The sequence below is a fragment of the Juglans microcarpa x Juglans regia genome, chromosome 4D (assembly GCF_004785595.1).
Source record: "Juglans microcarpa x Juglans regia isolate MS1-56 chromosome 4D, Jm3101_v1.0, whole genome shotgun sequence".
NCBI classification, from domain to species: Eukaryota; Viridiplantae; Streptophyta; class Magnoliopsida; order Fagales; family Juglandaceae; genus Juglans; species Juglans microcarpa x Juglans regia.
This window is the reverse complement of record NC_054600.1, coordinates 21,435,667-21,461,581: the sequence shown is the minus strand read 5'-3', so window position 1 is coordinate 21,461,581 and position 25,915 is coordinate 21,435,667. Positions and strand designations below refer to the sequence as shown.

General features: G+C 38.0%; 3 protein-coding genes across 3 annotated transcripts; all 3 read right to left on the bottom strand.

Moving 5' to 3' along the window:
- Nucleotides 1-3,640: 3,640 nt before the first annotated feature.
- Nucleotides 3,641-9,856, bottom strand: LOC121259452 (E3 ubiquitin-protein ligase SP1-like). The gene is given in 12 exon segments (XM_041161047.1): nt 3,641-4,089; nt 5,036-5,144; nt 5,223-5,266; nt 5,574-5,589; nt 5,592-5,683; nt 5,758-5,870; nt 6,652-6,717; nt 6,807-6,944; nt 7,119-7,214; nt 7,309-7,430; nt 9,097-9,149; nt 9,333-9,856. Coding segments are annotated over 12 exon segments (1,029 nt in total). The 5' UTR covers nt 9,410-9,856; the 3' UTR covers nt 3,641-3,986.
- Nucleotides 9,857-11,569: 1,713 nt separating this feature from the next.
- Nucleotides 11,570-13,432, bottom strand: LOC121259451 (GDSL esterase/lipase At1g54790-like). Its single transcript, XM_041161046.1, has 5 exons — nt 13,157-13,432; nt 12,702-12,902; nt 12,451-12,617; nt 12,081-12,351; nt 11,570-11,986 (listed from the first exon to the last, which is right to left on the bottom strand). The coding sequence occupies exons 1-5, from the start codon at nt 13,395-13,397 to the stop codon at nt 11,697-11,699; spliced, it is 1,170 nt and encodes a 389-aa protein (XP_041016980.1). The 5' UTR covers nt 13,398-13,432; the 3' UTR covers nt 11,570-11,696.
- Nucleotides 13,433-20,623: 7,191 nt separating this feature from the next.
- Nucleotides 20,624-21,031, bottom strand: LOC121260213. Its single transcript, XM_041162050.1, has one exon. It carries the CDS (start codon nt 21,029-21,031, stop codon nt 20,624-20,626), a length of 408 nt encoding a protein of 135 aa, XP_041017984.1.
- Between the last annotated feature and the right edge of the window lie 4,884 nt (nt 21,032-25,915).

The window sequence follows — 25,915 nt, the reverse complement described above, 5'->3', positions numbered from 1 at the left end:
ATTGCATATCATCGGCAGTTCTGGTATCAGCAAAAATCAGAGCAAATGTCAGCATAAAATCACAACGTTTTGTCTGCGATGAAATAAACGTGGTTGAAGGGTATTTTCAGCAGAACACTACCTTGTTGTGGCGATTTTCTTGTGTGGCAAAAAGCATCACCTGTTGTAGTGTAAGGACATGTTTCACAGCTTCTCACACATGATCACCTTCAACCAAAGAGGAAAGAGGCTTGGGGATTCATGGATTCATGGGAACGCCTCTGATACCTTAGAGCACTCTCATTGGATTATACAAATGCAAATCCAATAGAGGGTTTGGCTAGTAAAATCCCAAAATGTGTTGCATTGGGTTATGTAAATAGAAAAATAGATTACTTTTAGCTACAATAAATTAGTTCTTTGGGTCATATTTAATAGTCACTGTAGAATAACCAAAGGGAATAAAAAAATATTTTCTTCCTTGCAAGCTCTCTCTCTTCCCTCGGTTTTGTCTTCTACTGAACTCTTTCTTTTTCTTTTTTTCATTTCTTCCCATGTTTTCTTCCTCTCCAGCAGCACTTGTGTTTCGTTGTCCTTCCTTTTTTTTTTTTTTTTTCCCTGATGCATTAATAGCAATAATTGTTAAACCCAATTTTTTCCCTATAGCATTAAGAGCATTATTTGTTGTATACTAAACAATTGTATTAATTTTTCAATTAATGTTTGTATCATGAATGGTTGTATACTCCAAGTCTCATATTGTACAACATTAATATTTCCACATAGCTCTTAATTTAGAAAAAAAAATAATAGAACAAAAAAATTTGAAAAAAAAAATAAATTTCATTATTATTTTGACTAACAGATGAATAATCCAATGTGGGAATAAGTTTTGAGTGGACTAGCTAAATGCATAATCATGTCATATTATGCAAATTTTATATTTGCACTTGCATAATCTAATGCTAATGCTCTAAGTCAGTGAAGGTAATGCGATCTCTCTAGCAATTCATTCAGATAAGTTCTTAATCTTACCTGGATGATATAAATAAAGCTTACGATGCTTCCTGTTAATACGCGATAACTATCTCACCCGTTATTTGAAATTCAAGCCTTCGGGATATTGAGGCTTAGCTTATCTTTAAATGAGTCGATAGCTCTTTTATCCTAAAGTTCTCGGGCGATTGTTCCTCTAGTGCTAGCTAGAATATGCTTGGATTAGGTTAGACCTTGGATCAACTAGATTATCAGGACATGCTATAGTCCAAGCACTTGATACAACCCTGCAGGCCCTTGGGAGAGGATTAAGCCCCATCCAGTTATCCCACGAAGTCTCATCACGCATAGTGTGATAGGACTTGTAATTATGGCGTCGTTTCATTGTTTGGGTTTTACTTCATTTAATGCCCCACTATCAGGATGTCACTTCGCCTTTGCACTTTTTCGCATATCCTGCTTAACTGTTATGGTTATTTATCATTTTCAGACATCCCCTTTTTTCCCACTTCTTCTCTTTGGCATTCCCTCTCTTTTTTCGAGTGCTATGTTTCTGTGCATTGTCTCTCAGTTTCCCTTGTGAATCTATGGCTTCTTCCAAAGGTAAACCTTCATCTTCTTCCCATAGAGCTAGGTCTTCACACCCCGCAACCCTCCCCCTCGCTTGGAAGAAGCGGTAGCTAACCCTACTATTGGAGAGGGGGCTACTCCTCGCTTGATTTTTTAGTGCCATTAATGGTCCTCTACCATCTCCCGTTGCGAATTAGACTCCATGAGAGAGATTTAAAATCCCAAACTCAGTGGTTTTGGGTCTGCCAGACCAGCGTCGTGGAGTCATCAACGTGAGAGGTATGACAGTTTCTGTTGCTTTGTACTTGGCTATGTTCACGATGGGACTTTGTTTGCCCTTTGTTCGACCTTTTATATTTCTTTTTTTTGGGGGGAGAGGGGGTTGGTAGGCTGTAGGAAGCTTAGAAGAAGAAGAATCATGAGACTTCTCCTCTCTCTCCTGTATTAAAAGTGCTTGGGAAGCAAGAAAATAATGCATTTCTATAAATACGATGTGAAATTGCGAAGGGCAGTATGATTATGCATTGTTATAAAATTAAGGCTCTTATTCATTTTGACAACGACTTCATATATATTAGGTTCTCGATCGAGTTGGTATTCAGATTCCATCTTCAAAACCAACACCTACTTTTGCTCTTTTATTTTGGAACTTCGCTTCACTTCTCTTTCTTCCTTTCTTTCTTTTCCATTTTTAGCAATGATTCTAACTACAACCACCACCCCTAAGCAACTTGTTTTTTGTATGAAACCAATTTCTCATTTAAATTTCAATCTTAGCACAAGAAAAAATAATAGTAGTAGTAGTAGTAGTAGGCGTAGATGTTTCTCTCTAATGTGAACACAAACAAAATATAAAAGTCTCGTTTGGATACAGAAACGATTTCATCTCATCATTACAACTTTTTTAAATTTTTACACAAAATATAATAAACAATTCAACTTTTTCAAATGTCAAAAAAATATTAATATTAAAAAATAATATTCCAACAATATTTTATTTAACTTTCAATTTTTATCTAAAACTATCTCATGTTATCTCACTATCCAAACTGACCGAAATGTCCTTCACATATTTTCCCTAATATTTAGGATTAGATAAATTTCATTTTTGTTCGTAAAAAGCCTTCTCTTTTTTTCTTTTTTTTTTTTTTTTTTTTTTTTGCATATATATGAATCGATTAGTTTCTTGAAATTCACATTTGAATAATTTCCTTACACTTGCTTTAAAATTTCCAACGGCGCACTTATAATGTAACATTAATGCCATGTACCACATTAGCAACCTAAAAAAAATAGTGGGAAAAAACCATAAAAACAATAAGAAACAAGAAGAAAATTCCAAAGCGACCAATTGCGGGTTTATTGCGGGGCCATCTATGGGAGCGGCCAGGGGGAATTCCTTCTCCCTCCCTCCCTCCCCACATGTTGTTTCTTCTTCTTTCTCCCTTTTTGATAATTGCTAACTTTTTTAAAAATGCATTTTAAGTTTTTTGGGTACTTTTTAATGAGGTTATTGACTTGATACGTTGTGCCACAACTTCTGATTGGCCACACGATATTAATGCTACAACAATCAAAACTTGAACATCAATTGTAAATTTCGGAAAACCCAACATCTAATATGTGCAAAAAAATTGAAAACTCGAGAAACTTTTGGGAGCACCCATGGATGATTTAACTCCTCATAAGTCATGTCTAAAGCAAAATACAGTGATCAATAGATAAATAGTACATTACCTCTTTAATTATCTCAAGATATCATGTCCACCAATATTTTCATATATTTTCCAGTTCAACCAATTCTTTTCAGCAGGAATGAAAAAATAAATAAAAAACTAAGATACTGAAGATAATTTGTGTTTTCACAAAGGGAATAGAAAAATCAATTTGGCCATATCCAATTATCATGTAGAACACTGCACGAAATCCATGTCATACAGACTTACCTGCCACCACCGCTCCTCCTCAGTTCTAAGTAGATAGTAGAATGTCTTTCGCGAGGTAGAGGTACATTCAACAATTCATAATATCCAACCAACTTTCGAGGTGATGGCAACAGATTAGTCATCTTATGCTATATGGTATGCACTGGATATAAAATGAGTTCTTGCCACGGCGTCAATTACTTGAGCAACATGGCAAAAGAAAGTGGTAGCTGCAAGAAATTTGTATGAATTCACATCAATTTACGGGGTTGTCTAGCTGTAGATCATTTACAGCTAAAAAAATCCCAACAAGACACTCATCAATGACTTAATTCTATAATTTACAGTGTTGTCTGGCTGTAGAAGTATACTTTAAACTTGGTGAGGGAGAAGCTGTTCAGGAGGCTGATTGCAGTTTTTACCTTCAGCATAGTTGTCATAATGTTCTCGCATGGGAAGCCCAATCATTTGGGTCTGATCACCTAGTATGGTTCCTCGAATTGATGAATCCAACCATCAATGTCGGAATGTCTTCACTACTTGCTCGATTCGTCGTCGGCAAAGAGGACAGCTGGTCAAGTGCCAAGAGCACGTTGTACAACAGCACATATGACCGCACCTGAAAATCATAACCAGTAGGTCATTTGTTCAATTTGATTCTTGAATAGCCAAGCAACACAAAATGGGGATGAGGAACATGAGAATTCTTGAGGAAGCAAAGTTAAATGTGGATTTGGTTGTCTCACATAAGGGTTCATCGACCTATTGGTGCACTATATACCCCCTTTAAAAGACATTCAGTTGATCTATTTTCAGACCACTCATCACATGATTTTCCAACGACGCACTTGTTATATACAACTCAAACTCCAATTTTTGCTCTCAACTACTAGAGCTGAGCAGCACGAAATTCTTGGCTACCAAGCTTTTTCTCCAAATAATTCATAAATTATATATGAATTTTTATTAAGTAAAAACTTATCCTATATTGTGTGCGCGCGCGTGTATATCATATCAAGTAAAATATTACAATCAAAGCTCAAAAGTAGGGAAAAAAAAAAAGTGCCCAGCTTACACACAGAAGAGTGTGCATGGTATTCTTTAAAAAATAAAAATAAAAATGTGCATGGCATCCGTACTCCTGCATCTGTGGACATCTGGATTCCTAATGACAGCACTACTAGCATTATGCAGCAAGCATTCACAATTATAGGATTTTATTATTATTATCATTCAAAATCATAGTAGCTATAATGCAACTTGTCCACTTAAACAAAACCAGACAGTCATGCATGGCTAAGGTCCATCAAGTTATTTGAGCTTAACCACCCCACAGACAGATTGGCATTTCAATAAAAGCAATGCTAATCTTTATCTTAGATCTTGTCATCTCCAATCACGCTTCTTGGTGTGACACATTTTAAGTGGATTCATATATCAACCCCGCTTAAATGTAGCTACTTAAGTAAGCCACCTAACAAGCGTGACTAAGGATGACAAAATTTAGGATGAAGAAACGCATTTATCTTTCAGTAGAACAAGGAAAAGACAGCTGGTTTTCTTACGGGACAAAAACGGCATTGTATTCCTCCTCAAGACATATGACACATATATCTGGCATTAGACGGTCTCTTATAGCACCATCTGATTCATTGGCAGGCTTTTCAGTTAAACCTGAAAATGAGTTGCAGATTTCAGTACCATATCGAAAGAGAATCTGCAGAAGTGATAGTTTAGTCATTCAACATTCACCTTCATTATCTTGTCCGGATCTCTTGGCAGCAGCAGCAAGGACCCTACATGTTCAGAATTTACTCTCTTGAAAGAAATAAAAATCTCTTTATATGATAATCAGAATTTTGATGAAAAGAGGAGATTTCTTAACTACAGTGTATAAAAGTGAAGCTAAAAAAGATTCATCACTATAACTTTTGTTTTCAGTGTTCTTTTTTTTTTTTTTTTTTTTTTTTTTTTATTAAGTAATAAGAGATTTTATTCCCAAGAATAGGCATAAGCCAAGTACACAGGACGTATACAAAGGAGATCACTATAACTTTTGTTTTCAGTTTTCAAACAGCAAGGATAAACACCAGTGCAGTATACCTTTTCTGCAACTCCAACGTCGCCTTCTCTCCATGATATAATGGAAAGAATGCTTAGCAATGAGATAAACACCGAACACGGTCAAACCCATAGACGCATACTTATACCACCTGTTAAACACATTTCAGTTACATTAAAGAAATAAAAAGATTAAAAAAAATGCAGGTATGTACAAGCACAACACCTTGCCCACTTCCCAAGATTTGCTATGAGCTGATCAATAGCCTTGGGAGAAACATAAAATGGCCCTTTATGGGGTCTTTGAATCCGAACTGTTCCAACATCATCTTTGACAGCCTATTCAAAAATTTAAACAAAAAATAGATGAACATACCAACATCAAATCATAATCCATCAAGATTCATCATCCATGACCACAAGATGGATAAAATTGGTCATGTATATGATTTGTAGATCTTTTTAAAAGTATTTATGCATTGTGTATGCCTCTCCATTTCATTTAAATATTTGGCTTTAATATATTAGAGTCCTCAGTTTTTCTTTTTTCTTTCCATGAATGACCAAATTTGTTTTGAACATTCTTCTGATAATATTATTTTAAGGGGGTGAAAGACCCAAGTTTACCAAAATAACTGCCTATATATATATATATATATATATATATATATATATAAGTAATACCAAAACAATTGACTTATCAAGTGGTAGCACATGCATGGAGCTTTCAATAGGCATCATTAGCAAGAACCTTCTAATATACCAGATGAATCAAGCTTTTTATAGAAATCATATGCGAGAACATTTTGATTTTTCTTCACTCCCTTCTCCCTCGTAATATCCTGGGTTTATTAATATCTATGCATTACCGTGTGGCCACATGTTGACAGAGTAAAAAACGAAAAAGAATAAGGCCCCATTTTGTCTTTCAGTTATGAAGTAAATGAGTATATCCTATAATACTGAAAATACATTGGAGTTAGCCATATATGTGCAATTCTATATGTCATCTAAATTCTAATTACTTCATTGGTCATTTCTCGAATCCTAAGTATATAGTGTTTATATCCTTCCATTGAAGGCCAAAGAATTTAGAATTTAAGGGCCATGGTACTCATACCTCACCAACAACAGTCAAGGAAGTACCAGTAGGAAGTACTCGTTCAATTCGCTTGACTCCAAGCATCTAAGAAATGTAAATGCCATCATATTAATGACCCAAAATACCATCTGTGTGACCAATTAGAAAGGGACAAATTAATGAACAAGACATACCTTGAGGCCTTGGAGATAGTCTAACGTTCCACGTACCAGGGATCTTCCTGACTCTTCAAACACCTCACTTCCAACTGGTAATGCAAAACCTGATGCATTTCTAGCTCCCAGCACATATACACGACCAGTTCCATCATCCTATTATATATGAACCAAGTTGCAACTAAGAAAAATCCTGATAAGTCGGACCTTAAACTTGGAATGAAAATCAACTTCATCCAACAAAACATTAGGCGCTATAGATTCAGGAGACCAAATCACACACAAGGAGGCACTTCTAAGATTGAGAGAGAAGGAGTAAGAGTCCATTACCAAATACCATGGAACCTCTTTACTCATGGATAACATCAGAGCAGAATCCTGTATCCATGAGCCAGCATCATTGTGCTTCAAAAAATGTTGTTCTGCCTGAGATAGATTTCAATATGATGTTACATAAGATAATGAATGACTAAAAAATTTACCTATCAAAAAAGATTGCTTTGAATTGGTAGGTGTGTACCGTTTCCTCTACAATTACTCCCCGTAAACCACTGAACTCACAGCTGATTGGGGTTTCAGAACTAACTCTTCCAGAAATTGTGACAACCAAAGGTAATATACACCCAGCATCTAATAATGGTCCTGAAAAGTAAAAGAACACAAAATTCATCACTATGGAACATATCCAAGCAGACTCGTCTCATTACTAATGAAAAAAAAAAATCCCAACGGAACTTCTAAGTGGAATGACCTTTAAAAGCTTGTATCTCAAGTACTTAAAACCCTCCAGAAAAGGCAGGACAATTTACCTATTTTCTGATTCACTTTTAAAATTCAAGGTGCACTGCCATGCTAAGAAGATTGTTAGATTCTTCTTCATTGTGATGTGTCGAGGGTTTTGTGGGATGAGGTCTTTGTCAAGTCTGGCATTTCTTGGGTGATGCCTAAGTGTGTAGGGAATCTTTTGGCCTGTGGAAATCATCAAATAGCGGCTGTTTGGAAGATGATTCCTCTTTGTCTTATGTGGTGTGTTTGGAATGAGAGGAATGGACGCTGTTTTTGTAATATAGAACGCTCGGTGGATGGGATTAGGGCTTTCTTTTTTCATACTTTCTTGCTTTAGGCTTTGGTTATTGTAATGGATGGATTTAGTTCCAATGACTTTCGTGCTGTTTTTCAGCTTTAGTTTGTAATTAGGTGTTTTCTCTTGTATACTTCCTGTGTACTTAGGCTATGCCTAATTACGTGGTTTTTAATAAATTTCTTACTTACAAAAAAAAAATATATTGTTATAACAACTCGCAAATCTATGGTTGAAACAATGGAAAGAAGAACCATTATATCACATTAGTAGAAAGAAGAGCACATATACGACTACACTTGGACATCACCAATCAACCTCAATAATTTTTTGTTTTTTGATAGGTAAACAAAAACCTTGTTGATAAATAATATATGGACCTAAACCCAGTACACAGGACAACATCAATAATTCTCTCTCTGGCTAACAAACTTATATAATGTGCATGTCAAATGGTCAATTTCTCAATGGCTGAGTTACATTGTGATGTCTTTTGGTGAGGAACATGAGAAATTGACCATTTTTTTATAAGTAAAAAAAAAAAAAAAAAAAAAAAAAAAAAAAAAAAAAAAAAAAAAGGTGGTCAATATCTCATGTTCTTCACCAAAAGACATCATAATGTAATGTAACTCAGCCATAAATAAAGTTAGGGCCCAAGAGTGCTAACAGTATAACTCTAAAAATGCCTAGATGGCATTGGGTGCTATGTATGTAGCATGTACATCAATATAACATCAAGAAACTTGTTAAATGCTCGCGCAGGCGCATCCATGCAAATCACATATATCACATTTCATAATAGAAGGCGTAAAGGACCTAGCAGAGCATAAACAGGGATAACTAATTTCTCATAATTTATTGACAAAAGCAAAGTTCCATTTATTACAAAGTCTTCACTATACACTGTTACCAACACAACCATTTTAATGACTAAAGCTCAGAAGTTTAAACCTGGCAGAAGCACCAGCCCCATTAACTACACTTGGAGAACGGATTCTATAAACAACCTCGACATCCTTACTTCATTTGAAATCAAGGAAATAATTAGAAATTCAACAACATGGCATGGAAATAAATTACGTACTCGTTGAAGGTCTGAAAACCCACAATACATCAACCTAACACAAATTCAATATCCACGAAAAAATATTTGTTTCTAACAAGATACATTAAATCAACCAAAAACTATAAAGAAATTAATATTCCAGTCCCTAAAAAGCCGCATACCCAAATCCTTCAACAGATTGACCCGGGTGACTGACTTAAGAATCTCTGCGTCCCTGTACCATCATAAAGCGCCAAAAGTAATATATATACACTCTGATTAACCAATTGCAAAGTTAAACAACAACCAAAATATGTGGGGTTCTTACAGCACATAATTTACAATTAATTTAAATGCGTTCATATTCCATACTAAAAAAATTAATTTCAAATAAAAGTTAGGGCAATTAAGCACAGACCTCCCGCTGCTCCTTCCAAGAACATAAAGAGCAGCTGCACTCAAACAGCAACTGAGTCCACTCCATGGAATCATCATATTCAACCAGATTCAAGGGAAAAAGGGAAGAAGAAAAAAGAAGAAGAAGAAGAAGAAGAAGAAGAAGAAACCCTAATTCCAAGCAAATTTGCTAAAACATTCTCATTGGGCGTAAAAAACGAACAGCATAAAAATCACCGCGAAAGGTTAAGAAAATTCGATCCCCAAAGCAAAAATCTGGAAAGATTAGTAACGAAGAAAATGGTGGAAGATGCTTGGGACTGAGGGCTCCCGAGAAAGAGACAGAGTGATAGAAAGTGTACGAATCCGGGGATGGAAGATATCTCGTTGTTATAAGCTCTTCTTTATAAATTTAATCTCAGGCTCCTGGTTTTTACCTGGAAAACGAAGAGATAGTAAGAGAGACGGAATCGGATGCGTGGAGTGCAGAGGCGGTGGAGTGGGGGAAGAGTTAGGACGACGGTGCTTTTAGTGTGGGTGTTGGCATGTTGCTAAGATAAACCTCCTGCGTGCCCATCACTTATCGTGCGCACATTTGTTTCCGCTTATCTATTTGTAATAATTTCCTAGCCAATCATGTCAACCGATTATATGTCTTTAATGCGAACACAATTTATTTATTGAATAAAATTACTTAGTCTCCTATATTTACCGCTCACCGTTTGATAAAAAAATAATAAAATAATAAAATATAAAATATTTAATAATTATGAAAATAATTTTAAATATATTGAGATATTTTTTTATTTTTTTAAAATATTTAAATATATTAAAAAAATCCAAAACAACGTGAGTAACATTGAGTGGGAGGGCGCCCTACTCTTATTTATTTATTTAAATGGAGCAAGTTTTATTATTTATTTAAATAATGATATATTAAATTGTGTTATTCATTATCTCTATACATTATATATTATATTTATTTTTATTTTTTTAAATTTTTTTTAATTTTATTCTTTTTAAATTAGTTGAATTCTTCTACTCATCATCTATACATTACATATTTAGTAAAAAAAATTAAAAAAATAAAAAATTATATATAGTGTGTGATATGTAGTGTGTGAATAATGAGTATCATATTGATCTAGTTATTATGAGATTTTAGCAAGATTTAATTAATAAGATTTAAATTTTAGAATATATCATTTAAATCAATTTATATGACGTAAGTAGTATGGGATATAAAAATCTTCTATATTATAATCGTACTCTTGTCGGATATCGAATCACTGAAAGATAAATAAGTAATAATAAATTAGTTGCTAATCACTTCATATCATTTTAAAGAATGATATAAAATGAAGATATATGGTACGTCTCATCAGCAAATTTGTAGTGAATACTATAAGCACATTATTTAAAACGACTTGATTGACACGATTTTTATATATTATATACAAGACCTATATTAAACACGAACATATCTAGATTTATGAAAATTTTAATTTTATAAACATAATTAATAATTAACATAACTTAATTCATAGGAAATAGCAAGAAAAAATATCTTTTAAGGACTCGTTTGTTTTCATAGATGAGATGAGATGAGATTAAAGTTAAAAAGTTGAATAAAATATTGTTAAAATATATTTTTTAATATTATTTTTATTTTGAAATTTGAAAAAGTTGAATTGTTTATTTTATTTTGTATGGAAATTTGGAAAAGTTATAATGATGAAGTGAGATGAGATGAGATGAGATGTTTCCTGAAAACAAACGAGACCTTAAGGTTTTGAGAGTAAATTGATAAGTACGACAGGGTATTGGGGCTAAGAGTAATGCTGGATACAATCGTAGAGTACGTAAGTACAATCGTAGAGTACGTAAGTACCATATAATCATTTTATAAAATAATGGAGTCTATTATTAAAAAATTAGATTTTTTTATATGAATTTCGTATTTACTTCTCTTTTTTTCAAAAAATATTATACGATACTTACACACTTACAACTGTAAATATCATTTCTCATAAAGAGCAGACCCTACATGTGGTATGTGGTTTGAGAGCAGGAGTATGGTGGTTTGAGACCTTCTTGTACTCATTCAGAGGGAAAATAATTCTTTAGCTCATTTCTTTAAAAAAAAAAAAAAAAAGAGTATGATATAAACCTTTGTATAGAATTCTATCATTACAAAGAAGTCCCTTTCAAATTGTAAATTAGGGAAGGCAGCTATGCGTACATCCGAGCACATGAGGATGACCTTCAAATTATTCATCAACTTCAATCCAGAAAGAAAGACAAATGGAAATCGAATTCAGTTTACATCCAATACCACTTTGCAATCCCTGGTGCCAAGACTTGGATATCACCGCCAGGAACCATTTTACAGTGTTTTTGGGTCAAAGAACTTGGGTCCTGGAAGATACCGTGCACAATCCCCTAAGACTGGTGGCTCTGAATAATTTCCTGTTAATATCTGTGATGAAACATGCTCATTTGCAGCTTCAGTGTAATGGTTTCCATCCCAGTTCACGTATTCAGCAGTATTATTGCATGGATTTGCTGTCACCGAGCTTCCATTAATAACTTTTGTTTGGCCACAAGCAATTCGGCTGTCAAAGTTCAATGGCGGCCCACCACATCCACAGCAAGCTGCTATAGGTTGTTTAAATCCTGAAACCCAAATTTCTCAAATATAATACAACTAATAAAATGAAGAGGTAAGTGATTTTGAAAAAGGGTAAACAAAATGAAGATGATGGCTTACCATACTGAGAGTAATTTGAAATGAGGTTGAATTTTATGGAGAAGATGTCAACATAAGTGAAGTTGGCTTCTGGGAATTGTACCCGGAATTTAGTATAGAGGTCATGCAACTGCATGTTGAATTGATTAGCAGCATGATTATGTGAGTTTACACATCCTAATTGGTCGATTTTCGATGCGTCTGTTCCGAATTTTGCGATGATTCTAGGTAAGCATCCAAGGGGACCTGTGTTATGAATCCAAAAATTCCTTGCACCCTCACTGTATAATCTCTGAAGAGCACCAAAAGAAAGACAAATAAAGGATTATTAGACATTTTTACTGAAAACACTTGTGCTAATTTAATCTTGGCAAAAAGATGTTAAGAAAACCTCAATTCCAGTCTCTAATTCTGTTAGGAGAATCTGAATCAAAGCAAGAACTTGGTCTTCTGATTTTGAGTAAAATGCACCATCGAGATCATTCTGACCCACATCAAACATGTATAGGGCCTGCCTGAATGATTGTTTTGAGGGAAGGTATTTTTCAAGTTTCTTGTCTGTAACAAACACAAAAGAAAGTTAGATACCAAGTCCTTTGACAAGATACAACCTTTTCCTGAACATCATCCTTAACCCGACACCTTTTGCTAGCAATTCAAGGACTTGATCCTTGAATCTGACAAATTGAGCAACCTGAATCCCAAACGAAAAAGGGCATGTCGAGGCTGCATTGGCCGGAAGTATGGTCGCCCCCCCGGCTGCAAAGTTACACCCTGTTTGGAAGTTTGGTGCACCAACAGAATCCAAATATGGATTGAGAAATGGTAGATCCGTTGCATTCACTGCAGCACATAAAACATGCAGTCAGACAGTAGAAACCAGCAATATATCAATCAAATGTTATGAACACATCAGAAAGGAGTATTGTCTTTTTTACATCACCAATTCTTCAAGCATACTTGGGCAATATGTAACTTTGAAGCTCTGGACCTATTTGTTTTATATGCGGCAAGATTTGGACCTATTTGGCATGGTTTTTTCACATGCTCATGAAAATCATGAACTAATGTTAGCTAAAAGTCTAAAGATACATTACTTAGAAAATCAATGATCAAACGGCCATCGCAGAATCGCCCAGATGGCTCAAGGAAGTAGGTCTGTCCATTAGGTGGTTTAACCGGGAAAGCAACTCCTGCAGCCAAGCCACCAGTATCTGAATTTGAATCGCCAAAGTTGAAAACGGCCGGAAAATTGAAGTTGGCAGCGGGGCTAGTTATAGGCAAGAAGATAAGGAAAGTTGTGGCCAGTACTTGAAACGTATGGACTTCAAGAGCCATAGCAACGCAACTTGAGAAAGCTAGTTGGTTCGATGGATGTGACAATATATAATTGCATTCCTTACCATTAGATAGAATATTAGGTATATATGGAATACTTGGTATTATATTCACAATATTCTAGTATACATGGTAATATTATGATTTATTTTCTACTATATTTAATTTATTGTATAAATCAATCAATATCATTGATTGATAGTATTTTCATTATTTTTCTAGTGTTATTATCATATAAATAGAAACATATGTTATGTATTAAAATAGTATCATATAATAAAAATGAACGGTGCTACTCTACCGCTCGGGATTTATCACTGCAAGTTACCGCTAGACCAAAATCAACTTTTCAATTCTTTTCAATTTTTTTATTCATATTTTTTTATCATTTTAAAATATTTTAAAAAAATATAAAAAAAATATCAATATACTAATAATCACTTCTTTAACTATTAAATAAAAAAAATATTAAAATATATAAAATATCAAAATGAGATGTCAAAATAACATTATTGAATAAAAATATAGCCTTCAAAGCATTTCTCATTCTATCTTCCCATATCCCTTCTCTTTTCTATATTTTTTTAATTTTTATTTTCTACGCTTACGTGTGGTTGGAATGTCAAAAGATAAATCCCTTACAAGTTTGGTAATAGATGGGTGTCTTCCAAGTTTGAATCACGACATTGATCGGACTTCATGGCCCCATGGAGATCCACAACCACCTCATGCCATACTATTTTTTTTTTTTTTTTATCTTGATTAATTAAATATTAAATAATTTTAAAATACAGATGATATGGAATGATTTCTCGTCCTCTCACATGACGTCATATTATTAAAAACTTGATAATAATGTAAAAAGTATAATAATATGACATCTTGAGTGCAAATCTTTTATGTTGATACTCTTAAATAATTTTAAAATATAATAAGATTGTATTCACGTCCTATCATAAAATATTATATTATTAAATACTAAAAAAATGTAAAATTTTAATAATATGAGAATGATTATAAGGATTGTGTAAATTTGAACAGCTGGTCGGAATGGGTAAAAGAATTATTGCCGGTTTATAATAGTGATTCAGATTTCGATACGGTACTTTTCACGTTTATCTATAAAATAAATAGAAAATAAACAAATAAAAATAAATATAGAGAAACAAATATTTACGTGATTTGGTATAAAAGCATACATCCACAAGTTGTATGAGGGCGAAATCCAATATGATAAACGATTTTACATAGCTCTCATGACCTTACATGACTCTTAATACAATAGAGAAATTTAAGATTTCGAGAGGTCAAAGACGATGCCTCCCTTGAGAGAAGATCCATTAGAGTCACTGTGCAGGATGGAAATTGTGCCTAGAGAGATTGTAAAGAGTCCCTTCATTTGTAGAGATCTCTTCTTTTTCTATGGATCTATTTTCTTCATTAGAGTGATTAAGTCCAACTTGTACTGTAAAGTCTTTTTCTTTTAGGAGTCTGAGTCAACTTCTTTTGACTTATATCTGCTTTGTCTTATCTCTCGGCTTATTATTAGTGTTGATGTCGTGTATCGCAGCCCGAGCACTTCCGCTATAACCAAACTCACGCTACTTGCAACTGAGAAGAAAGGGCTCCGACGACACTCGGGGTCACTCCAATGCCAAAATCAGTGAACAATCATCTAGTGATAAGAACAACTCTGAAGAATAGTAAGAACAATCGAAATTAAGAGAGAGCCCTCTCGTAGAAGGGATGACCGTTATTTATACCTGATCCGGGTTCCGTTGCCAATGGAGGGCATGTCAGGTGTTAGACCTGCTGCCACTCATTTTCTACTGCGGCAGTGCATCAGTCCGCAGCTTAGGCGACTGAGGGAGATCGTGGCGTGTCAGTCGTATTAGGTCAGTCATGTTGCCACCTTTCTGCCAGGGTTGGGTGTCAGGTCGTGGGCGAGCCGTCCTTCGTACGTGGGGTACACCGCTGTGTGCCGGGTCTCCTGACACATGCATTGAATGCGGCATGCCTTGAGTCTGACGAGTCCATGATTGGGCACGTTCAGCCGTCCGCGCGCAATTAGGCGTCCTGTTCGGCGCTCTGTGGTAGGGCTCGGTTGGCTATCGAGCTCCGAGACGATTCCATTGGTATATCCGAGCTCGACACTAAAAGGCATTCCCAAGTAAGTTTGCGGTCACGGGCTCGACACGTGGTCCTCCGACCCAAACTCTTAGCCCATGGGAGGGTCTCGTCTTTGGGCCTGGAGTTTTGTGACTTGACCTCTTCGAGCCTGGGCCCTTCTGGGATGGGCCCCTCCCTCACAGTATCCTGCGAATTCCTATCACATGCGCGTGGTGGGAATTCATAATGCTTCTAATCATGTTGCCGCCCGTTCAACTTCCGTCGCTTCCAGTTCCCGAGGCCAACCACTGTTGGAGGGGCACCTTTCCCCTTCTCCCAAGGCCGTCCCGTTTCCCGACGATCGATTGGATGTGTTAGCCGCCCTTCCCTTCACAACCTGGGACCTCATTGGTCCATGCCCTTCACTTTCTTGACATGATTCCTCCCATTTCTGTCGTCGCTTCAGAGATTGTGCTATGCGTGTCGCTTGCTAACATCGCTGTTGTCAGAGTCACTTCGTTTGCCGCGTACTCTCCATCCCGCCTTCACCATATAAGGCCCACTCCACCTCTTTCTCACCATTTCCTCCTGCCTTCGTCTGTCGTGTTTCTACCGTTTCTCGCTCTCTTTCTCTCTAGCTGTTGTGTTTCCATTCCTTCTTTTTTCTAAGTCATTGTTTTCCTGTTGCTTCCCACCATTGTGAGGGCACCCAAAGTTGATCTCGTTCCTCTGTATTTCGAAAAGAAACGTTGGGTTTCCTCCGTCTCTAACGATGACCTTAGGGCATTCCGCTCCAAGTATAGGATTCCTCCTACCATGGTTCTGGAGATTCATCGGGCAAGCACGCGGTGAATCCTGATGGCATGGCGATGAGGGTGGCTCTTTACCAACTAATGTTCGCCAATGGTCTTCGCCTCTCGTTCTGTCGTCCAGTTTGTAAGGTTCTAAATTACCTTGAACTGGCCCCGTCGCAACTCCACCCTAATGCGTGGCGGCTCCTGATATCCAATTAAATCATCTTCCGGATGATACTCAGCAAGACTCCTGAAGAATACCCATATCTAACGGCTCGGGAGTTCTTGTACGTATATTGCCTTAACTACTGATCGGGAAGCATCATCAATTTCCAGGCCCGGTCTCTGGGCTGAAAGATCACCTCGCTTGAGCAGTGTCACTCGAGCATAAAGGAGTGGTCTCGGAAGTTTTTCTTCGTGTCGGGTCCGGACTGGGAGTTTCCCGAAAAGGAGGTCATCCATAAAGAGTTCTTCATTCAAGCGTGTTGGGGATTCCTCCCTTCCATGAAGAGCTTGGAACTTATCCTCAATCAGAGGGAAGAGGCTCGGTTGCTGAGCCTTCTCCAGCCTTTTGCTTCTCATACATATATATATATATATTGCAGGCCAGGGACCAATTGGCCACGACGATCGGTGGGGAAATGGGAAAGTTGAAGGAGGCCAACCGGAAGCTCGGGACCTTGTCGCACTTTGGATATTTCAAGTTGAAGCAGTTGGCCCAAACAATAAAGAGCCTCAAGACTGAGTGGAAGGAACTGATCAATGAGGTAGTGTATGTGAAGAAACAAAACCAGCACCTAGAGGTAGTCGCAACAAGGCATAAAGAGAAGAAGAAGGCCCTTAAGGGTTTATTGCGCGATGCTGACCAGGACATCCTTCGACTGACATCGATGAAGAGGCGCGCCGAAGAGGCTCACCAAACTTCCAAATGGAGTTTGGTCACTCAGGAAGCAGAGTTGGAGGCCGCTTGGGAGCAGTTGGAGTCTGCTCGGAAGGAGCAGCGAGAGTCTAGAGAGGAGATGGAGTTCGCCCGAAGGGAGTTGGAGGAATCCCAACGGAATCTGGCTCTAGCTATTGAACAACGTTCTCAATTGATGTTCGAGCATTTTAGGCATTCTCAGGAGGATCAACACTTAAGAGAGCAACTACGACATGCGAAAGCACGCATTGGTGAGCTTTCATAGTTGGGGATCTAAAAGAACATTGACCTCCTATCCTGCAACAACGAGATTTCCAACCTGAAGTCACATCTGGAGGACATCGCCAAACGTTCCGGGGAGATCCGATCTCGGATTGCGAATGTAAACACCATCCGGGACACGGCCTGGTCTCATGGTTATCAAGATGGCCTTGATCGAATGCATAAGCACTTATTGCAGAATCCTGAGCTAGACTTGTGCACTTTGTCTCTATCTTCCCTTCCTTCGAGTTTCGTGGCGCAAGCTTATGTTAAAAATTTTGGGAAGCTAGGGTATCCCCCCTTCCCCTCAGGAGTTCCTCAACCCCCCCCTAAGTAATGGGCTCAGTCCTCCCCCTTCACTTTTCCCTCTTTTTTTGTGGTACTTTGTAACTTTGCATAGCACTCCTCGACTTTCCTTGTAACTATTTATGTTTGATGATGAATGAAAAGAAGACTTGTTTCTTGCAACTGTTGTGTTCCTTTGTTTCCTTCTTCTCTCCTCCTTTCTTTTTCCTTTTTGTGGTTCTGACGAGGGCTTTAGCTTTACTGGACAAGGGGTCGGGACCCAGTTCTAAGACTTGGGGCCTTACCCCCGCCGCGAGTCAAGGAACCCGGACAAAGGGTCAGTACCCAGCCCGGGGGCTTGGGACCTTACCCCACAAGTCAAAGGACTCATCTTCTCACGAGTATAAGGACTCAGTTTTGTTAGACGGGGGGTTGGTACCCAGCCCGAGGGCTTAGGACCTTACCCAACAGCGAGTCAAGGGACTCATCTTCTTGCGAGTGTACGGACTCGACTTTGTTGGGGAAATGCAGACCAAGTCCAGAGACTTTCCCTTAACCCCGTACAAGTCAAGGGACTCATTTTCTTGCGAGTGTAAGGACTCGACTTGGTCGGAAGGGGGGTCGGTACCCAGTCCGGAAACTTGATACCTTACTCCGTAGTGAGTCAAATAACCCATCTACTTATGAGTGTAAGGACTCGGCTTAGTTGGGCGAGGAGTCGGTACCCAGCCTGGAGGATTAGGACCTTACCCCGCGGCGAGTCAAGGGACTCGTCTTCTTGCCAGTGTAAGAACTCAACTTTGTTGGACAGGGGGTCGATACCCAATCCGGAGACTTGGGACCTTACCCCACAGCAAGTCAAAGGATTCGTCTTCTTACGAGTGTAAAGACTCGGTTTAGTTGGGCGGGGCAGGCCAAGAGACTTCAAACCTTATCCCGCAGCGAGTCAAGGGACCTGTCTTCTTGCAAGTGTAAGGACTCGACTTTGTCAAACGGAAGGGTCAGTACCCAGTTCGGAGACTTGGTACCTTACCCCGTAGTGAGTCAAGGGACTCGTCTTCTTGCCAGTAGAAGGACTCGACTTAGTTGAGCGGGGCTGTCGATACCCAACCTAGAAACTTGGGACCTTACCCCGCAAAGAGTCAAGGGACTAGTCTTCTTATGAGTGTAAAAACCCGACTTTGTTGTACGATGGTCGGTACGTAGTCCAGAGACTAGTAGGGGTGGGCAGTGGGGCCCCACTCTGCCCATGAGGGGGCGGGGCCTCCAGCCTCGCATCTAGAGCCCCTAACGGGGGCGGGTGGCGGGGAGGGCCCAACCCCGCCCCGCATTTCCCCCGCCCCCATTTATATATATATTATATACATATATGTAAACATAAATATATATTTATATTTTACAAATTGTGTATATATAAATATATATTACAATTTGTTAGACTTGTTTACAAAATATGCATTGGCAAATTTAAAAACTACATAGTTTAAAAACTAATACACTACAATTTACACAAAATATGCACTAGCAAATTTAAAAATTACATAGTTTTTAAATTATAGTCATATTTACAAAATTTAAATTTATAATTTAGATCTAAAAATGTATTTTTAATTACTTTTACATTTATAAATAATTTTTAAATCAAATAAATGCAGTATTTTTTTAAGTGAAAATAGGCGGGGTGGATTGGGAATCCCACCCGCACCCCGCCCCATGCGGGGCTGGGTGCGGGGAAAGGGTGCCCCCGCCCCGTAGGGGGCGGGTAGCACCCCTAGAGACTAGGGACCTTATCCCGTAGCAAGTCAAGTGACCATCTTCTTACGAGTGTAAGGACTTAGTTTTGTTAGATGAGGGGTCAGCAGCCAGTCTGAAAACTTGGGTCCTTACCCCGTAGGCTTTTTTTATTTTTTATTTTATTTTAGACAACAAGAAATTTGAGATGAACATCCTGGTGTCCTCATTCATTCATAGTCGATCGTACAAAGTATTGCCTTATACTTCTACACATAATACTTCTTCAAGTGTTCGGCGTTCCACAAGTGGGGTAGCTCGTGTCATTGGCTGTTTTTTAGACTGTAGGAACCGGGTCAATTGCTCGCAGTCATTAAGTACGGGCCTTCCCATCGTGGTCCCGGCTTCCCCTATTCCAGGGTAGTTATTCCAGTCTGTCGCAGCACCAGGTCGCCTACCTTGAAGAAGCGTAGCCTGACTCGTTTGTTGAAGTATTGCTCTGCCTTTCGCTTGTTATTCTCCATCTGGACTGCTGCTTCTTCCCATCTCTCCTCTAGGACATCCAAGCTCTAAGCTAGCCTTTCGTTGTTAGCATCCGGGTCGAAGTGTTGGACCCGGAATGTGGAGAGTCCGACTTCCACAGGGACCGCTTCGCTGCCATAGGTGAGAGTGAATGGTGTCTCCACGGTGGAGGTTCGGATAGTGTTTAGGTACGCTTGGGAGCTCTTCGGCCCATGCTCCTTTGTGCGCCCAGATCTTTTTCTTGAGGGTGGAAATGAGGGTTTTGTTGGTTGCCTCGGCCTGTCCGTTGGCTTGAGGGTGTCTTGGCGAGGAGTAGTTCACTTTAATTCCGAGCTCTACGGACCATTCCCGATAATGTGTGTAGTCGAACTGTCTTCCGTTGTTCGATATGAAGTTCTGAGATATGCCGAATCAGAAGACCATTGACTTCCACAGGAATTTCGTGATGGTTCGGGAGGTGATGCTCGCAAGAGCCTCTTCTTCGACCCATTTTGTGAAATAGTCGACTGCAACAATGGCAAACGTGGCTCCTCCCCTTTTTGTTGGGAATGAGCCAATCAGGTCCAGACCCCATTGGGCGAAGGGCCACGGGGCCGTGATTGATGTCAGCTCCTCCGCCAGGCAGTGCGGAATCGGCCCGTGCTCCTGACACTTTGCGCATTTCTTGGCAAAGTTTCTGAATCCTTGAGGGATTGGGGCCAGTAGTATCCTGCCCAGCTCACCCTTGCAACCAGAGCCCTCCCTCCTAAGTGGCTTCCACAAATCCCTTCATAAATTTCTACTAGCACGTATTGGGTTTCATCCGGTGAGAGGCATCTGAGGAATGGCTCAGAAAACCTCTCTTGTACAGCACTCCTTCCAACGTGGTGAACCAGGCCGCTTATTCCTGACCTTTCGTGCTTCTTCCGGGTCACTGGGTAGCTGCCCTTCCTGCAAAAATTTCTGGATATCTGTTGACCACTTGGAAGGTGCTGGGGTCGGGACAGACACTTCCATCCTGATGGAGGGGGCATTGATCGTCCTGACTACGGTGTGTTTTGGAAGTGGGAGTTCTTCCTGCCCCGACGCAACCCTTGCTAAACGATCTGCTTTCTAATTTTCTCCTATTGGCACATGTTGGATGTTGAAGTAACAAAAGTGGTCGCGCTTGTTCCAGACCAACTGGAGATACTTCTTCAACCTTCCCCCTTTCGTGGGGAATTGCCCTAGTACTAGCTAACTATTACTTGGGAATCCTCCATCACTTTTATTTCTTTAGCCCCTAGTAATCGTGCGACTGTCATTATGGCTAGGAGCGCTTCATATTCAACTTCATTGTTTGTCGTTTTGAAGGCTAACTTGACTGCATAATTGTGCTCCTCTCCTTGTTTGGTGATGATGTGCACCACTACTCCCTCACCAGCCCGACAGGACGAGCTATCAACTTAGACCTGCCAGGGCTTTCCCTGTGGTGTGTTTGGAACCAAAGTTTTTGGTACCGTACCGTACCGTACTAGCCGGTACGGCCGGTATATGCCGTATTGGCGACTTGGTCGGTACCGGTAATATACACGTTCCATACCAGTCAAAATATCGGGTGTATCGGCCGATACAGTCCTGTACTGACCGATATTTGATGTTTCGGCCGAAACATATATTTCGGCCAGTACGAGATTCAGCAGCTGGGTTACGTTTGACCGTTTGATGGCATTTTTGAAATTTTAGTAAACTCTTAGGGGCAATTTTGGAATTTCACATAACATCCTTAGGTTTAGCTTTGCTTCTCTCTTTTCGGTTTCTCATTTTCAGCCTCTTTTGGACTCAGTTTTCACTTCCAGTTCCAGCGATTTCCTTCAGCCAGCAGCAACAGCAGTGCAGCACCCCTGCACTCAAGTCCCAGACTGCCAGCCAGCAGTCTGACAGCTCCAACGTCGTCCCCTCCATCTCGTCGCAAGTCACCCGGTCGCCATCCGCCGTCATCTCGATCAGTATTTTTTTTGTTAATTTGATTTTTTTTTTTTGTTACTTTTTTTTTATAAATAAATCATAATTGTATTTTTATAAATGTTTTAGATTATATTGTTATAGTGTTTGTTTGTATTTTTATAGATGTTTTAGATTATATTTTTATAGATGTTTTAGATTATATTGTTATAGTGATTGTTTGTATTTTTATAGATGTTTGAGATTATAATTTTATATATGCTTTAGATTATATTGTTATAGTGTTTGTTTGTTTTTTTATAGATGTTTTAGATTATATTTTTATAGATGTTTTAGATTATATTGTTATAGTGTTTGTTTGTATTTTTATAGATGTTTTAGATTATATTTTTATAAATGTTTTAGATTATAGTGTTATAGTGTTTGATTATATTTTTATATATGTTTTAGATTATATTGTTATAGTGTTTGTTTGTATTTTTATAGATGTTTTAGATTATATTTTTATAGATGTTTGAATCTCTTATCAGTTCAGTAGCTTTAATCCAGTTTTACTAAAAAAATAGTTCTTTATTCAAAAGAGAACGCTAAACTAAGTAGTTTTAACTTTTAAGAACCCTGTTAGAGTCTAGGATGCATATATGCCTGGTGTTTTTTTAAAACTAATCATGTTTGGACTTGATGAGTTTCTTCTTAATGGCTTACTTATAAGTGTTAATTTTTTTTTATACTTTAATAGTTAAAAATGTCTAGTTGTCAATCAACCGGTGGTATGACTTCAACTCCAACACTTGCTCCTGTAAGATCAGAAGATCCAGCATGGGCCCATGCACGTGCTGTGCGAGGGGCAAGAAATAATACTGAATGTTTATATTGTAATAAAGTAATTAGAAGTGGCGGGATCACTCGGTTGAAGTATCATCTAGTTGGGATTCCAGACGATGTAGAAGCATGTAAAAAGGTCTCTAAAGATATAAAATGCCAAATGAAGGAGTTGCTTGATGAAATGAAAAAAAGTAAAGAGAAGAAAAGAAAAATAAAGTCAGAGATTGGAGGCGATATAGATTTAACATCTGATGATATTGATGATAGTAATAGTATGGAGGGACAGTCTCAGCTTTCAAAAGGTAAGGGGAAGTCGAAAGAATCTGGAACTGGAAAGTCAATGGGTGGGATTGAATAGATTTTTTACTCCAAGAACAACTCCTGGGGCCCAATTTTCAAGTGAGAGTTTTATGTGTTCAAATGAGATGATTGTAAAAATAAAGATGGTTGTAGCACGCTGGTGGTATGGTACTAATATACCTTTCAATACGGCTCAATCCAAGTTTTATCAACCAGCTATCGATGCCATGAGTGCCATCGGGCCAGGATTCAAGGGCCCATCTTTATATGAGTTGAGAGGAAATTTGTTAAAGATGGCTGTGGATGAGGTTCAAGATTATTTGTAACAAATTAAGAAGGTTTGGAATGAGATCAGTTGTTCACTAATGGCAGATGGTTGGACAAACTAGAAGCAACAATCAATAATCAACTTTCTAGTTTATTGTCTGAAAAGTACAATGTTCTTGAAGTCTATTGATACATCTGGCCTTATAAAAGATGCTGAAATATTGTTTAATATCTTTGATGAGGTTGTTCAAGAAATTAGAGCTGAGAATCTTGTGCAGTTCATAACGGATAATGATCCAAGTTATAAAGCTGCAGGAAAAAAGTTACAACAGAAGTATGGCTCTTTCTACTGGTCTCCATGTGCAGCTCATTGCGTAGACTTAATGTTAGAGAATTTTTCTGATCCAAGATATTTTTTCTTTATTGATGATACTATAAAAGGGTAAAAAAGATAACAAATTTCATCTATAACCATAGTTGGGTTTTGGTATTGATGAGAAAAGATTTTACCAAATGTCATGATTTGTGTCGTCCTGCAATTACAAGGTTTGCGACAAATTTTTTAAGTATTCAATGTTTGCTCTTGTTTAACAAAGAACTCAGACAAATATTTACTTGTGATAAATGGATTGCATCAAGTCATTCTAAGAGCAACATAAGAAAGGAGATAGCTGAGATCGTTTTAGAAGATAAAGAGTTTGGGATTCAATGTCAATTCATTATTAAAGTTAGTGAGCCTTTGGTTCATGTTTTACGACTTGTTGACGGGGATGAGAAGCCTGCAATGGGATACTTGTATGATACAATGGAAAGAGCCAAAGAGAACATAAAAGTAAGATGCAATAACAAAATTAGTTTATTCAGTCCATTCACCAGGATCATTGATTCTAGATGGGATAGGCAGCTTCACAATCCATTACATGCGGCAGTTTGTTTTCTTAACCCTGGAATTTACTATAGCCTCAACTTTAAAAATAAAAAAAGATGTTGTAAGAGGCTTCAACAGCTATGTTAGATGGAACTTGATCCCGATAATCAAGACAAGATCATTGCAGAACTTGACTTGTACAAGAATGCAGTAGGTGAGTTTGGACATTCTTTAGCAATCCGCCAGCTTAATAAGATTAATCCAGGTATTATCATTTATCAATATCATTTGTTAAATAGTGTGACTTTGTACTTTAAATTTTATCTTATTTTATTTTTACTTGTATTAATTAATAATTTATAATTGCATTATTGGTATAGTTGCATGGTGGACCCAATTTGGTTGCGAGATTGCAAGGCTTCAAAGGTTCGTTGTTCGAGTACTAAGTCAATGTTAGAGTGCAACTGGATGTGAGAGAAACTGGAGCACATTTGATTTTATTCATTCGAAAAAGAGAAATAGATTAGTGCATAAACGTTTGAATGACTTAGTATTTGTTTGTTATAACTTGAAGTTGAGAGAGAGGTAAACTTTTTTAATACTAATGTTTTCACTGTTGAAAAATATATAATATTTTCACTTATGTTTGATTTTATTTTGACAGGAGCATAAAAAATGGAAGAGATGATTTAGATCCAATCAATCTTGAAAACATTAATTTGATGGAAGAATGGGTGGGTAAAGAATCTGAGCTTCTTGATGGAGAAGATTTGGATTGGGCAAGTATTAAGGAACAATTAGCCTCACTAAATGAGGAAAACAATGATAATGTTGGTGTTGATATTGATGACAATGATGACGTTGATGAAAATATTTTGATTAACATGTCGAATCTTGATTCTTATTGTCTTTTTTATGAGGATGAGTATATTTGATGACGTGGTGACGTTAATAATTTTATCATGATAATGTTGGTGTTTATAACTTTATGTTAGTTGTAACTTAAAACTTAAAACTTGTATTGAAAAGTATTGAGTTTATGACTTATTTTGTTGTTATTTTATAATACAGTTAATGCTTGTATATATATAATTTATCCAGGTATAAATTATTCTGAAACGGTACACAAAACGGTACCAGTACGGTACTGGTACCGAAACGATATCAGTACCGAAATATTATTCCAAAATGGTACACGAAACGGTACCGGTACCAAAATATTTCGTTTCAGTGCCTTGAGCGGTACGGCTTCCGGTACGGTATTCAAAACATTGTTTGGAACTTCTTCCTGGAAATTGGTAAACTTGGCAACGAAATCTGCCAACACTTGTCATTTGATTGCGGCTCAAGGCTGATACTCCATGTCAAATTCACTAAGCTCAATCGTCCATTTGGCAAGTTGTCTCGAGGTGTCTGGCTTTTGCAGTACCTTCTTAAGGGGGAGATTGGTGAGTACTTTCATCGGATGGGTCGCTACCCTTCTTCCGTATTCCGGACAAGTACGACTGATACAGCGTGTGGTGATATTGTTAGGTACATCGTCAAGGTCCCCCAGGTCTTGTTTGACTGAGCAGCAGGGGGCGACTCAGGTACAACTTCAAATCGGCGAAGACTTTTTCACAGGTCCCATCCTACTCCTGGGCTTTCCTCAGGACTTTGAAAAAGGGTAGGCACCGGTCAATTGATTGGGCGATGAAGCGGTTCAGGGCTGCTA

What these genes read in the sequence shown, in the direction of transcription:
- LOC121259451 (XM_041161046.1), bottom strand. Translation starts at nt 13,397, where the DNA reads ATGGCTCTTGAAGTCCATACGTTTCAAGTACTGGCCACAACTTTCCTT. An exon ending in TTTGATCATTGATTTTCTAA is followed by an intron (nt 12,903 to 13,156) that starts GTAATGTATCTT and finishes TATGTGCTGCAG; the next exon opens with TGAATGCAACGGATCTACCA. An exon ending in TTCAAATTACTCTCAGTATG is followed by an intron (nt 11,987 to 12,080) that starts GTAAGCCATCAT and finishes TTTGGGTTTCAG; the next exon opens with GATTTAAACAACCTATAGCA.
- LOC121260213 (XM_041162050.1), bottom strand. Translation starts at nt 21,031, where the DNA reads ATGCCCCCTCCATCAGGATGGAAGTGTCTGTCCCGACCCCAGCACCTT.